This window comes from Megascapheus bottae, chromosome 3 (genome assembly GCF_031878675.1).
Source record: "Megascapheus bottae isolate mThoBot1 chromosome 3, mThoBot2.hap1, whole genome shotgun sequence".
Taxonomy (NCBI): Eukaryota; Metazoa; Chordata; class Mammalia; order Rodentia; family Geomyidae; genus Megascapheus; species Megascapheus bottae.
The window spans coordinates 79607293-79623513 of NC_143511.1; the positions used below are offsets into that span (position 1 = coordinate 79607293).

Sequence of the window (16221 nt, forward strand, 5' to 3'; positions counted from 1 at the left end):
GTCCTAACAGAGGTCACTGAGAGGGCCACAGTCACCCTTCCTATTCCTTTGTGATGGGGTCTTGACATCTGAGAGAGAGAAGGGCAGGATTCCTGGGCACATTAACGAAACGCTGATGGTTGAGCTGTTCTAGTGAACTTAGTATTGGCCTTTTGTTCTCTCTCTGTCTCTGTCTCTCTGTCTCTGCCTGTCTGTCTGTCTGTCTGTCTCTCTCTCTCTCCCTCTCTCATTCCCTCCCTGCTTCCTCCTCTTCCTCCTCCTCCTCCTCCTCTTCCTATTCCTCCTCTTACTCCTCTTCCTCTTCCTCCTCCTCCTCCTCCTCCTCTTCCTCCTCCTCTTCCTCTCCTTCTTCTTACTCTCTCTATTTATCTCTTGTTTGCCAGTCCTGGAGCTTGAACTCAGGCCCTGGGTACTGTCTTGTACAATTTTTGCTCAAGGCTAGCACTCTGCCACTTGAGCCCCAGCACCATTTCTGGCTTTTTCTGTGTATGTGATTCTGGGGAATTAAACCCAAGGCTTTGGGCATGCTAGGTGAGCATGCTACCATTAGGCTACACTCCTGGCCCCATTCTGTTCTCATTTGTGAAGAAGGTTAATAAATTAAAAATGTGATAAATGACCTCACATGCAACCAAGGCTGTTTGCTTCAAAAATACAATGCAAAGTTATCACCATCATATTTAACTAAGTTTGATTTTGCCCTCTGATATTTAGCAAAATTAACAGCTTGCATATGTGTTATTCAAAACTTAACGCATTCAGGTAATGACATTGAGCATATTCCAGTAGATGAAGAAAGAAGGTGATGTCTTCATGAGCCCTTACTCTGAAAGACAATAAGTTATCCTTGTTAAGTTTTTTCAAAATAGTAAGAATTTCAAATTACTGAGGTTGAAAAAGTTACAACCCTACATTTTAAATGAGATTTCTATTTTTAAAGCACTTTATCCATAGACCAAATCCAATACAAAATACCAGGCATAAATGCCAGATAGAAATATCTAGTATAGGGCCAGTAATTTGGCCCAGTGGTAGAGTGCTTGCCTAACAAACACAGAAACATGGGTTCAATTCCTCGGTACCACATACATAGAAAAAAAGTGCTAGAAGTGGTACTGTGGCTCAAGTGGCAGAACTTTAGCTTGAGAAAGTCCAAGAACAGTGCTCAGGCCTGAGTTCAAACCTCTGGACTGGCAGGAAAAAAAAGAAAAGAAAAAGAAATATCTAGTAATCTTGGACTCTCTAGAATCAATGTAAGCTGTTCTCATTTTGTATAGGTTTCATAATATCTCAGGTAATCTCTTGGCATTTTCAAATTTACCATTTCATTTAAAGTTCATAGTGTTCTCTCTCTTTCTGCTTGTCAGTACTAAGATCTGAATTCAGGACCTGATGTTTTAGTATGTCTTTAGCCGTACTTCCATCCCTGTTTTGCTTTAGCTATTTTTCAGAGAGGTTAAGTTCTTTGCCCTAGGTCACAGTTATTACTAGAATCCAGACCACCAAATGCCTGAAACAACATTCCTAATTCTCCAAGAGTTTTCACATTATATTACATTTTCTTTTCTTTCTTGGTCGTGGGGTTTTAACTCTGGGTCTGGGCACTGTCACTGAGCTCTTCAGCTCATAGCTAGTGCTCTACCACTTGAGCCACAGCGACACGTCCTGTGTTCTGGTGGTTAACTAGAGATAGGAGTCTAACAGACTTTTGTGCCTGGGCTGGCTTTAAACCACAATTCTCAGATCGCAGCCTCCTGAGTAGCTAGGATCACAGCATGAGCCACTGGCACCAGGCATACAGTTGTTATATTTTCATACTTAAAATTATTCACATGGTGGGGCCGGGAATTTGGCCTAGTGGTTAAAGTGCTTGCCTAGCATGCATGAAGACCCAGGTTCAATTCCTCGGTACCACATGTAGAAAAAAGCCGGAAGTGGTGCTGAGGCTCAAGTGGTAGAGCTCTAGCCTTGAGAAAGTCCAAGGAGAGTGCTCAGGCCCTGAGCTCAAGCCCAGGACTGGCAGAAAAAAAAAAAAAAAGAATTATTCACATGGTGCTACATGTCAAAGAAAGCTAAAAGCACAAAATTTTCTATAGTAAAAAAAAAACCTGTTAGTATGAGTTTGTTAAATTATCACAGCAATTATTTTTGCAGCAGTATGTTCATGGAGATGAACAAAATTAGAGATACAAAGTTATACAACATAATTGCAGTAAAGACAGGAAGTGCCTTTCTGTTTTTGTTTGTATCTTAAAGAAGATATGTAGAAGGCACAAAAGGATTAAAAGTTCTGAAAACATGTAAGAGGTCTATAAATTCTGAGAATATGTTCTGTTGTTGAAACTGCTATAAGATTTCAATTTTTTTCTTTGCCCATCCTGGGGCTTGAACTCAGGGCTTGAGCACTGTCCTTGAGCTTTCTCAAGGCTAGTGGTCTACCACTTGAGCCACAGCACCACTTACAGCTTTTTTCAGTGTACTCGGTACTGAGGAATTGAACCTAGAGCTTTGTGCATGCTAGGCAAGCACCCCAGCACTAGGCCACACTCTGGGCCCAAGATTTCATGAAATCACGATAGATTCAAATGTATTATTGGTGTATTTGGTCAGGGTAAATATGGAAAAAATTAATGGTCATAGTATCATGGAAACATAGAGCTTTAGAATTCAAGGGAGAGGTCTAGAATATATTGGAGATGTCTAGTTTAAGGTTTTGTCTTGAGCCTCAGGTAATACTAAGGATGTTTAAGTTACATAGAAACTTGGCTGTATGTTTTTACTGGGTCTTCCGTCTGGGTTTGTGTAGTGTGCATGAGGGTTAACATGTTTCCTTATGGGCATATCTAAGTTTCAACTTTTCAAAATTCAATTTTGAGAAAGGATGATAATGCCTATTTTTTTATGTAGAATGCCATTATACAAAATCACTGGTATTGGGCAGAATTGTAGTAGAAATTGTAATACTTAATGTGCAATCGATTGCTCTACCCATGACCTATATATCCCCACACCCTAAAAATGTAATACTTACACCTGTGTTTTTTTCCAAAATGAAGTAGCTTTTCTTTCAAAGTTCGGAACTGGTTTGCCAAGGTACAGCATTGGTTGAAAGCTGTGATACATCGTGGCCCTATGGTAATCCGGGCAGCACGCTCTCCACAGGTTTCATGGATATTCAAACGGGCACCATCATAACAACATTTCTTTATCACTGGATGTTTGTATGTGGCAACTGAAATGGTGACAGTACAGTTACCTTTGATCAGGCCTAGGCATACAACACCTCAGGCTGAGAATGAATCAGAAGGCATTCTTGATTTCCACTAACTACCAAGTGAGCTCTTACCATAACCGCAGCCATAACCAGTTGGCTGACCTGCCTTTCCTTGCAACTACTCCAGGATGGCCAATGGATGACATTACCTCCACTTCACACTACATGCTTTGAAAGGTTTCCTGAAAATAGCATTTGGGGTTCCGTACTCTTTTCCTTCAACTAGGCTAAATCCTAATCCCTCAAACTAGCACTTTGGGATCAGAACCCTTTGAGTAAACATAGACTAAATAAGCCTGTTCAACTGCTATCCTCCATACTCAGAAGGCTGGGAGTTGAGGATTGCAGTTGGAAGTCAGGCCAGGCAGGAAAATCCTTGAGACTCTTACACACACACACACACACACACACACACACACACACACAGACACACACACACACAAATACACAAATATACATGAAACCTTCCATTAAGTGAAGCTAGCACTGTAGGAATTTCCTTCTGGAAGCTAAATATCCTATTTTCAAAATGCCTTATATAGCATAGTACACAGACCTAGGCTAGCATCTTCCTTCCTTGTAAGTGCTCAGTTTAATCAGTGCTCCCCTTTTCAGATCTTTACAACATACAATGAAGGTTAGCTTACAATAACAGGTGCAAATGGAATACTCTTGTAATTGTTAGAAATTCCTACATTTCACTAAGCATGATATTCACTGAACCCAGGACACAGACCCCTCTGGTTTGATGTCCTTCTTACTGTAAAAGGTGAGTTATCTGTTTGTTACTAATTCCCATTTTATTTATATTTTATTTTATATGGTTGGTGATGGGGCTGGAACTCTGGGCCTGGGGGCTGTCACTGACCTCTTCAGCTCAAGGCTACCCCTCTACCACATTCAGTAGAGCGCACCACAGTGCTACTTTTGGTTTTCTGGTGGCTAATTGGAGATAAGAGTCTCACGGACTTTACTGAGCTGGGCTGGCTTTGAGCCTTGATCCTGAGATATCAGCCTCCTGAGTAGCTAGGATTACAGCTCCCGGAGCCTGGCTAGATTTATATTTTAAATCATAGTTTTAACTACTATGTATTAGAAACCCTGTGGATTTGTATAAATGTAGAAATAGTATAGCTTTACAGTTATAAATTAAAGTTAATCAAACCATAGATTTAGAGTGGAAGAATACGATCTTAATGATGTTTGTAGAGAGAATATATTTGGGACAAATAAAAATTTAATATGTCATTTTAAAGAGAGAGATAGTGAAGGCCCAATTTTCTCAGATTAACATAGATGAACAAAACAGATATTTTTTAAAAAAAATTGATTTTTGTCACTGAAAAGAGCTAGACCTCCACAACTTTCTTTTCAACCCTTCTGTTAAAGAAGTACATGGTATTTCATTTGTCTAGAGCTTTTTAGTGATACACTTGTAATGTTTTTACAATTAGATAATGCTTTCAAGGTACCTTGTTCTTCTAGTTTCTGTTGCAGATCTCTTCTTGTCCTAATAATTCGTTTAGAAGAGCCATCTATTTAAAAAAAAGTAAAAAAGAGTAAGGAAAAGAAACAGAAGGAACATAAAGTCTAAAAATAAAAACATTCTGCTGGGAGTTTGGCCTAGTGGTAGAGTGCTTGCCTAGCATGCACGAAGACCCGGGTTCGATTCCTCGGTACCACATACATAGAAAAAAGCTGGAAGTGGTGCTGAGGCTCAAGTGGTAGAGTGCTAAGCCTTGAGAACGTCCAAGGACAGTGCTCAGGCCCTGAGCCCAAGCCCAAGACTGGCAAAAAATAAAATAAAATAAAATAAAAATAAAAACGTTCTATGGAACTAAGTATTTTAAACATTCATAAATCATTCATTCAACAAATCAGTATTGATTGGGTGTCCAATTAGCTATTGTATATTACATCTCTTAGCAAGACTCTTCCCCTCATAGTGGAGCTGAGAGTATTTGGTTTGTTTAGCTTTGTCTAATTTAGAAACTTTAACTGTTTTCTATTTTTTGGTTACAACAAACTAAGGATTTAGATTGAGCAGTCTTGCTGGATCACTGATTTTTCTTATTTGCTCTCTGAGCTATTATTACACATGTAATTATAAATGCCACAGGATGAAGTTAATCATGAAGAATTATTTATTTATCTATTTATCTATTTATTTATTTATTTATATTTGGTCACGGACTTGAACTCTGGGTCTGGCCGCTGTCCCTGAATACTTCAGCTCAAGGCTACTGTCCTACTCCTTAAGCCACAGCATGACTTCTGGTTTTCTGGTGGTTAATTGGAAATAAAAGTCTCATGGACTTTAGTGTCCAGGGTGGTTTTGACCTGCAATCCTCAGATCTCAGCCTCCTGAGTAGCTAGGATTTCAGGGGTGAGCCACCATACCCAGATTCTAATTATGAAGAATTTTATAACTACAGAAATGGTGATTAAGATGCTATCTCTGGAAGTGGAGTAGGGCTCAAGTGGTAGAGTGCCAGCGTGGAGTGAAAAGCTAAGTGAGAATGTAAGTTCCTGAGTTCCATGCCCCATTATCAGCACAATATAGGTAAGGAAATAAGAAAATAAATAAATGTGCTTTTTATTGTTGAAGCATTCATAGTGTCTGAGAAGACATGTAACTAAGTGTAGGAATGTGTGCTGTCCCTCTTTTATTACTTTGAAATGATGTAGTTCCTATAATATCTTTCCTATTGATGAAGAACAGGCCATTGGGAGGAAAGGCTAGGAAGAAGGAAAAACTTAACTGTCTTTGGTGTGTTGCTAACTGATCAGAAGAGCTTGAGTGCACAGTTTGTCTTTCTGGGTTCTACTCTTATCATCTTGATTGCTCATTTTACCCAAAACCATATCTATAGAAAGGACCTGATCAAGTCAAGCACCTCAGGGGACCTGAACTCTTCTAACAATATGACAAGAACATAAAATCAGAGAAAAGGGCCCAGTTCCTAACTGTTAGTGACTAGAGCTAGAATATGACCCTTCTTTCTTACTCCTGCCTCAGTAATTCCAACTATACTAGTAGGAATGAATTTACATTAGGTACATTACAGACATAAAGAACTATAAAAACTCAAACTCTTCATAGTTAAGCTTGTAACTGTGAGAAATTACCAGTTCCTTTCATTTCAAAGTGTGCAGTGCTAATGGCCGGAGAGTCCACTTTATACTTATCTTGAATTGTCTGTACACCATATCTGTAGAAACAAACAAACAAACAACAAGAGGGCTGATTATGTGACTTAGTGGTATAGTGCTTGCCTAATATTCATGAAACTCTGGGTTGGATTCCTCGGTACCACATAAAAAAAAAAATCTGGAAGTGGTTCTAGGGTTCACGTTGTAAAGCACTGGACTTGAACACAGAGATACTCAAGGACAGAGCCGAAGCCCCGATTTCAAGCACCAGTACTGGCAAAAAAAAAATTTATGTAAAGGCATATAATATTCTTTAAATTATATTGCTTTTCCTATTTTTTCCTCCTTTTAGAGAGATTTCAGTCAATTATACACAAACATACCATACTTATATGTTTTTACCCACCATAATATTCTCCTTTCCACTTCACAAACCAGCTGCTTTCCCTGAAGCAGTTCTCCTTTTATAATAACATATTACTATTATTATTATTTCTAGGTCTATATCCTAATATGGGTGAAAACATGTGATTGATACATATATATCTTTTTGAGCATGTCTTGTCTCAATCAACACAATCATCTTCCATTCCATTTAATTTACTTCACACCATTCTATTCTTCTTTATAAATGAATGATGTTCTATTAAACAAGTTCTTATATTCTTGAATATAAGGAATTGAAGAAAATCTACATATACCCTAGTGGACAGTATTACTATTGCTCCCACTATAAGCACACTGCCAATTAATTTGCCCAAAATCACAGACCATACAATGCAGAACTAAGAACTGTCTTGAAGAACCTGTGTCCAGAATCAACTTTTTCAACAGCAACCCTAAACCATAGTTAGTAAGAACATTGCAATCAAGAAAATTTAGGAAGCAAAAGGACTTTTTAATGTCAGTATTCTCTAAGGTGTTGCTTATGGAGTGGTTTGTAGAGTATTTGTGGTGGTAGTGGTAAGAAATATAATAGTGCTTAGAACTCTTTCAAATACAGCTCTGGGCCCACATATAAACTAACTTTAGCAGGAAAGTCTATTCATATGGAGAATTCATTCTGACATCTAATTTTAATAGCTACAGAAGAGCATGGACCTGAGCTTGCTGAGAGGCAAGAGTGTTCCTTTGACTTTTACCTCATATGTTTTTCCTGATATTTTCATGGCTTCCTTCTTTCCTTGAAACGGCTTGACTGTCACTTCCCTAAGAGAACCTTTCCTGTCCACATTTTACTGGTACCCATTATTTCTTTTCTCTTTACTTTCCTTATTTTTATTCATTATACTAAAGTCTAGTCATCGTTATGTATTTATTCTTTCATTGGTTCAATCTTTGTTACTTTTTCTCCTAGATCATACAAAAATGCTAGTTCTAGGAATGTCTTTTCCTCCCTTCCTCCCTCCCTCCCTCCCATCCCTCCTCCCTCTCTCTCTTCCTTCCTTCCTTCCTTCCTTCATTCCTTCCTTCCTTCCTTCCTTCCTTCTTTCCTTCCTTCCTTCCTTCCTCCCTCCTTCCCTCCCTCCCTCCCTCCCTCCCTCCCTCCCTCCCTACTTGGCTCACTCCCTTCCTTTCCTTCTTTCTTTCATTTGCCAGTCCTGGGGCTTGAACTCAGGGCTGGGCACTGTCTTTGGACACTTTTTGCTCAAGGCTAGCACTCTGTGACATGAGCCACAGCACCACTTCTGGCTTTTTCTGTGTATATGGTTTTGAGAATTCAAACCCAGGGCTTCATGCATGCTAAGTGAGCCACACTCTCCACCCTAGGAATGTAAGAAAACTAAAATTGGAACGTAAACATCCTTGTAAATACCAGGAATAAATACAGAATGTATTTGATGGAAATTAGATATGCACAGATATATTTTATTAGGAGCCATTCAGTGTAGCAGAAAAATTCCGAACATTCCCGGACAAGAATCACTCTCTAACCTTGACTCTGTCCCTAATGTAAACCCAGTAAGTTCTCCTTGCCTCTAAGCTGAAAGTTTCTTGTCTTTCAAAAGGAAGTAAATAAAAATTATCTCATGTAACTTGAGGGTATAGGTAGGATTGGAAAGTTTGAGGGGAGCCATGAAAGAGGTGACATGATCAAGATACACTGTACTTAATAAATTGATTTCCTGAATTGAAACCACTATGTACAACTATTTAAAGATAATTTTTTTTTGCCAGTCCTGCCTGAACATTGTCCTAGGCTTTCTCAAGGCTCTAGCTCTACCTCTTGAGTCACATTACCACTTCCAGCTTTTTTTCTATGTATGTGAACCCTGGTCTTTGTGCATGCTAGGCAAACCCTGTACCATTAGGCCAAACTCCCAGGCCCCTTAAAGATAATTTTTTTTTTCCTGCCAGTCCTGGGCTTGAGCTCAGGGCTTGAGCACTGTCCTTGGACTTTCTCAAGGCTCAGTACCACTTGAGCCTCAGCACTACTTCCAGATTTTTTCTATGCATATGGTACCGAGGAATCGAACCTGGGTCGTTGTGCATGCTAGACAAGCACTCTACCACTAGGCCAAACTCCATGCCCCCTTAAAGATAATTTTTTAAAATTTTTTATTGTAATTAATAAAGGGGTTACAGCTATATTCGCCAGATAGAAGGTGCATTACTTCTCACACATTGATGCCCCTTCTCATGTTTGTGCCCCCATTTTCCTCCCCCATCCCCTCTCCTCATCTTGTTTTTCCTCCTTACCTTTCCTATTTCAAATAAATGTATATATAATATACTAGATAAGAAGGTCAGACATTGTTATAATATGAGATTAACCAATGGGCAGCCAAAGAGATGAAAAATAACGTAGTACATTAAGAACAACAATCACACATAATAAAACTCTTAAAGATAATTTTTGAACACATGAAAATTACCTAGAGTAATGAAAAGATTGTGGCCATATGACACAATCTCAAATTAGATACAAAAATCTATACTTGACATGGGATAGTTTACAATGCTTAGCATTTTTAGTGCAGGGAATCTGTGAACAAATTGGTGCATGTTTTAAATACATATATTACATTTATAGCAGAATGAAAAAATTGAAGTGAGTGTCCCTTTCTATCAGTGATCCTTGGCCAGTCACATCCTTATCTGCATCTAAATTCATATATACATAGTATATTCAATTCAATAATCTCAGATTAACTTTCAATGCATATTTATAATTATATTTATAACATGACATAATTTTTTGTATGATATAGGATTGTAAACTGGAATTCAATCATCAGCCCTGCCAGTGGCTCACACCTGTAATCCTAGCTATTCAGGAGGCTGACATCTGAGGATAAAGGTTCAAAGCCAGCCTGGGCACAAAAGGACCTGAGAAGAAAGGGTATAAGGATATAAGGATATAAGGAAGGAAGGGGGAAAGGAAGGAGAGAGGAAAAGAGGGAGAGAGAGGAGGGAAAGAGGGAGGGGGAGAGAGGAGATGGGAGGGAGGTTGAGAATATGGAAGGGAAGGGAAAGAAAGAAGAAAAGGAAGAGGCAGGGAGGGAAGAAAGGAGGGGGGAGGCAAGGAGAAAGGAAGGGAAGAAGGGGGAGGGAGGGAAGGAGAGAGAACATTTGAGGAGATAATACCCGGGTACTTTTCAGCAGTTAAGCATTATTTTTAGAAATCATCATTTATAAGATAAAATTTAAAGTGCACAAAATTTCAGTAACACAAACAGTTGTGAAGAGTCAACTTATACATTTGGAAATAATGACTATAGATTTTCAAAGCTATTTGAACTGTGAAAAACACCCAGAAAAACTAAGAACAAATGCAAACAAGCGATGAGAACAAAGTTTAAATTGACTTTGTCATTTATTGAAGAGAAACTGGACCATGTGAAGTTTTGTAAATAACAATTCATCAAAGCGGTCATATTTTTCACCATTCACTCAATCAAAATGCTTACATAGCTTTCTCATTCAGAGAGGAATCTCCTCATTTGGGCAAAGTTATTTGCAATGATATAATCTGATGAGTTTCCTTTTTCACTTAATATAACAAACATGCATCACACAATAGAGATGGGCTGCTTTTACTTACGTTTGTTCCTGTCCCCAACTTTTCTCCAGGAAGATTAACAAACAAAGTATCTCCCAAAGGGCCATGGTGGAAGGTGGTACAAAACCATGGGCATCAAACTTTGAAGCTAATTTCTTTTGAAATAAACTAAGCTTGAAGAATTTGGATAAATTTGTTCTCTGGTTAATCATTAATGACAAAAAGAAATATCTCTGAGCAAGAAAACTAAAATCAGAACCCAAACATACTTTCACGTCCATAATTAAGACAGGAATTGTTTTATAGGAGTTTACACTTGAGGGACTTATTTTTCATTTTCTCTCTTCATTCTTCCTCTTTCCCTCTTTTGTGCTTTTCTTTATCCTCTCATCTCATCTCCCTTTTTTTCTTTCCTTTCCTCTCCTTCCCTCTTTCCTTCCTTCCTTGGACTAAACATCTGGGATTATGCAAACTTTGCAAGCACTATAATTTCCTAACTCCTCAAAATATTTTTATTCATTCAAATAGTAAAAGAATTCTAAAATTAGACTGTCTCCAAGGGGAATGGCTCAACTGTGAAAACCAGGAAGTCAAATTGCCTCTGACTTTTTTCTCTAGTCCAGGGCCTTTGCTTTGATGTACTATCTGTGAGCATGCCTCTGGTAGGTCCTATTTGTTCTGATACTGACAGAGACCTGGATTTGGTTCCAAACTGAGAGGTAGTAGAAAAACAGGACTCCCAAGGTCCCGTCCATGACACTGCTTATTATTTAAGGATAACCTAGATCTACAAAAGGGTCCAAGGGATAGTTTCTTGGTCTGCCTAAGTCCATAGAAGAAAATCAAGATTTCCTGGAGAAAGACTGTGTCTGCAGGTGAGGAATCTGGTATCACTGTTCATATCACCATTGTCGCTTTACTACTTACTGAAAAAACAGAACAAAAAACGTATTTTCTGATGTCTCTTAATTCACTGCCATTCATTCAGAATTTGCATTGATTCAGACTTGGAGCATGTTTTCAAATTATTCATTTCAGGGATCGAGAGTGTGGCCTAGTGGTAGAGAGCTTGCCTAACATGCATGAAGACCCGGGTTGGATTCCTCAGTACCATATACACAGAAAAAGCCACAAGTACTGCTGTGGCACAAGTGGTAGAGGGCTAGCCTACCACTTTTTTTGCTTGAGTCCAAGCAAAATAATAATAATAATTATTATTATTCTTTTCAGAGAGGATTTTGATATGTTAAAATAAGAATTTCAGATAAGCACATGAACAAAATTTCCAAGGATGATGGAGTCTCGTTAATGATTTATAATTAGGTAAAATTTTATCTTAAAGATTTGCAGTTAAATTTATTCTTACAATGCTCATCAGCAACTTTTTCTTTACAACTTTCTTTTTCTACCTTCGTATATATTATGTATTCTATTTAAAAGCAATAAATTAAATGTCTGTAAACCATGTTTGTACAAATCAGATATTTACAATCACATTGACAAATTTCTTGCTTTGACTTAAAAAAGTCCTATTTTTTTTTTTTTGCCAGTCCTGGGGCTGAAAAATGGGCTTTCCTCAAGGCTAGTTCTCTACTACTTGAGGCACAGCACCACTTCTGGCTTTTTCTGAGTATGTGGTGGAGAGGAATCAAATTCAGAGCCTTGTCCATGCTAAGTGAGCACTCTATGACTACGCATCCAGCCCAACAAAGTCCTTTTTTTTTTTTTTTGCCAGTACTAGGCTTGAGCTCAGGGCCTGAGCACTGTCCTTGGACTTTCTCAGGGCTAAAGCTGTACCATTTGAGCCTCAGAACCACTTCTGGCTGTTTTTTTTTCTTTGTATGTGGTACCAAGGAATTGAACCCAGGTCTTCCTGCATGCTAGGCAATCACTCTACCATTAGGCCAAAGTCCCGGCACAACAAAGTCCAATTCTTAACACGACATTACACTGAATTGATTACAGGGAAGTAAGGAGCACAAAGAAAAACTGGATATATAACTTTCACTAAAAGTGTCTCTTACATATGACATTGAAATGGCAGAAGTCTGCCATTGTGTTGTTTGGCTATCTGGCCCACTTATTCCAAAAGGAAATCTGTAGAATGATTAAGCTGAGTTGTGAAAGACGGGGTAAAGTTAAAACAAACAGTTCTTTTGTCATCATTTTCGGGAAAAGAAACTAGAAAATAGTACAGTCAACCTAAGTATTTTTGTGTGTGTATGTGGATGGGCGTGGGGGTCAAGGGGCTTAAACTCGGCCTGGGCACTGTCCCTGAGCTCTTCAGCTCAAGGCTACTGCCCTACCCTTGAGCCAAGCCCCACTTCCCATTTTCTAGAGGTTAATTGGAGATAAGAGTCTCAGGTCCTCTTGTGCCTGGGGTTGGCTTTGAACCTTGATCCTCAGATCTCAGCCTCCTGAGTAGCTAAGGATTACAGGCATGAGCCACCATGCCTGGCTCAGTTTAATTATTTTAAGTGCAAAGAAGCCTAGTTGTCTTGACATTATTTGTTTCAAATGTTTGAAGGACTATTGATCTCAAAAGTCCTCAACAGAGCCGACATTCAACACAACTGAAGTTGATGGGTTCCCAACTTAAAAATTCTGTCTTCCTGGGGGCTGGGAGCATGGCCTAGTGGTAGAGTCCTTGCCTAGCCTGCACAAAGCCCTGGGTTTGACTCCTGAAAACACCTACACAGAAAAAGCGGTGCTGTGGCTCAAGTGATAGAACACTAGCCTTGAGAAAGCCCAATGACAGTGCTTAGGCCTTGAGTTCAAACCCCAGGACTAGCAAAAAGAAAAAAATGTCTTCCCAATGCCATTCAAAGATGTATTTTTCATTATCTTTTACCATGTGAGTATTTTAAATTTTTTTATACAAATAGTGTGCATTTCTAAGAGAAGACACTCAGGTCTGACAGCAATTTTCATGGTCATTTATCCTTCCCCTAATACTACCTGGATTCCACTCCCAAAATAGAGGCATTCTGCCTCTACCTCAGTGTTCCAATCTTCACTCTAGCCAAGTAGTAGAATTGCTTGTGAGTATTCCCGAAGTCACCAAGACAGGAAGGTGCTCTTAAAAGGGTAATTCTTTCTTTCTTTCTTTTTTTACTTGATGCTAATACCGGTGCTTGAAGACAGGGCCTGAGCATTTGTCTCCTAGCTTTGTTTGCTTAACAGTGGCCTTCTACCACTGGAGCCATAACTCTGTTTCTGGCCTCTTGGTGTTTCAAGGACTTTTCTGCTTGGGCTGACTTTGAACCATTCTTCAGATGTCAGCCTTTTCAGTAGCTAGGATTACAGGCATGAGTCACTGGTGGTTGGCAAATTTTGTATCTTTCAAGTGATTCTTTAAGTAGTTATTCGAATTAATTTTGTCAAAATATCTAGAAACCTATTTTATGTAATTATAAGCCACTTTCTATGAATGAGAAAGGATTTTTCTAGTATTCCTTGTTTTTTTGTAAGCCACAGGACTTAAACTCAGGGCCTGAGTGCTGTCCCTGAACACTTTCATTCTACCACTTTGAGCCACAGCATCACTCTGGTAGTCTGGTGGTTAATCAAAGATAAGGGTCTCATGGAGTCTCTTGCTGGCTTCAAGCGATGGTCCTCAGATCTCAGCCTCCTGTGTAGCTAGGATTACAGATGTAAGCCACTGGTGCCGGCTAGTACATGACTTTTATAACCATGAATTTAGAGAATAAAATCAAACCATTAATATCTTGTATGTTTTTGCTTTCAGAAATTTAACAACAGATGCTTCATGCTTGAATGGCATAGACAAGATATGACTCATAATTGCTCCATTTAAATTTCATGAGCCTCTTCTAAGTAGTGTGGAGGCTACTGGAGAAACAAAGGCATTTCCTTAGAATTGAAACATTTTAAATTGTGATTTGAGAATCATGGAAGTGATGCCCATAAAGGGTATGCAGACCCTGGAGTGATTCTGAGAACCACACCACATTTTTCCTTCAGCCTGCTTTTTAGCTCAAGTCCCTATTCTCCGAGGTTAAAGTCATTCTTTTTTTTTTTTTTTTTTTTGCCAGTCATGGGCTTGAACCCTGTGCTGAGCACCGTTCTGTGTTTTTTTTTTTTTTCCTCAAGGTTACATCTCTATCACTTGAACCACAGCATCACTTGTGTGTGTGTGTGTTGTTTTTTTTTCTATGTATGCGTTACCAAGAAATCAAACCCGGGTCTTGATGCATGCTAGGCAAGCACTCTACATTAGGCTAAAGTCTGGGCCCTTGTTAAAGTCATTCTTATTATGATATCCACAGTATACGATATCCACAAAAGTAAGGGTCACACATAGAGTGCTACCAGCCCTGCAGAAGCTGGCACACTCAGAGTCTATTTAACAGCTACCCTTCTCTTGACACTAGTGTAAAAATCACTCTGGGAGCACAAACTACATCCAGTTGGAAAAACTTAAAAGTAAATATGTTTTATAGACAGTTTTGGTGGAGTGAGGAAGGCGAGGGAGGGAGGGAAAGAGGGAGAGAAGGAGAGAGAAGGAAAGGGAGAGGGGGAAAGAGAGAGGCTTAATGAATTTTAAAGTACATTTCAGGCCACAGGTGGTGACTCCTGCCTGTAGTCCCAGGTACATCTGGAAGTAGCATGATCATTCGACCACAGAGGCCTCTTTAGGCAAAGTTAGCAGGAGACTCTACTGAAAAGCAAACTAAATAAATGGCCTTGGGTTATGACTCAAGTGGTAGAGCCCTTGCCTAGCGAGTGCAAGGCTACAAGTTCAGTTCTTCATACTGTTCCCCTGCCCCCCCCAAAAAAAAGTTTATTTACTATCCGAGTAGAAGATAGTATTAGATTTATATTGTATTATCTACCTTTGTCATTGGCCATGGTTGATTCTAATTCTATTGGTATTCTACCGCTCTACCACTTAGCTTGGGTGTTGTTGTCCCCAAGGTCTTCAGATCAAGGCCACCATCCTACCCCTTGAGCCACAGTGCCAATTCTGGTGCTTAATTGGAGATATGAGTGTCGGACTTTGTTGCCCGGCTGGCTTTGAACCACAATCCTCAGATCTCAGCCTCCTGAGTAGCTAGGATTATAGGAGTGAGCCACTGCACCTGGCTTGCTGATCACATTTTTATAGAGAAATTTGGCCCATAGACTACCTCTGAAAATGCTGTAAATTTCTTTTCTGACCTATAAAATAAGAATTGTGACACATTTTTCTTGTTATGGGTACATTTGTAGAATGCAACCTGAGGGCTGGGATGTAGCTCAGTGGCAAAGCGCTTGTTTGCCTAACAAGTACAACGTTCTGGGTTCGATCCCCAGTACCAAAACAGAAAAGATAAAATAAAAATACAGCTTAAAATGCGACCTGATTTTAATCATCTTACACAGTGGTAGCCAGAAAAGCTAATATGAGCTATTTTTTTCTTTTTTTTGCCCGTGCTGGGCTTGAGCTCAGGGCCTGAGCACTGTCCTTGGACTTTCTCAAGGCTAGAGCTCTACCACTTGAGCCTCAGCACCACTTCCGGCTTTTTTCTATGTCTGTGGTACCGAGGAATAGAACCTGGGTCTTCATGAATGCTAGGCAAGCACTTTAACCACTCGGCCAAACTCCTGGTTCCTAGTCCTTTACTTCTGGAAGTGTGTTGTGACCGTTTCTGTGGAACAGAGAAGCAATTAGAATTACCATTAAAACACAGAATCTTTAAAGAATTTCAGGATTTCTTAGTTTTCTGTGATAGTGGCATTTGAACTCAGAGCCTCACACTTGTTAGGAAAGCATTTTACCACTGCAGCC

General features: G+C 39.3%; 1 protein-coding gene across 1 annotated transcript; it reads right to left on the bottom strand.

The window, feature by feature from the left end:
* Positions 1-679: 679 nt before the first annotated feature.
* Positions 680-10600, bottom strand: LOC150065862 (complement C5-like). The gene is made up of 6 exons (XM_090330543.1): positions 10473-10600; positions 6404-6486; positions 5948-6013; positions 4747-4809; positions 3032-3232; positions 680-826 (listed from the first exon to the last, which is right to left on the bottom strand). Coding segments are annotated over exons 1-6 (480 nt in total). The 5' UTR covers positions 10538-10600; the 3' UTR covers positions 680-824.
* Between the last annotated feature and the right edge of the window lie 5621 nt (positions 10601-16221).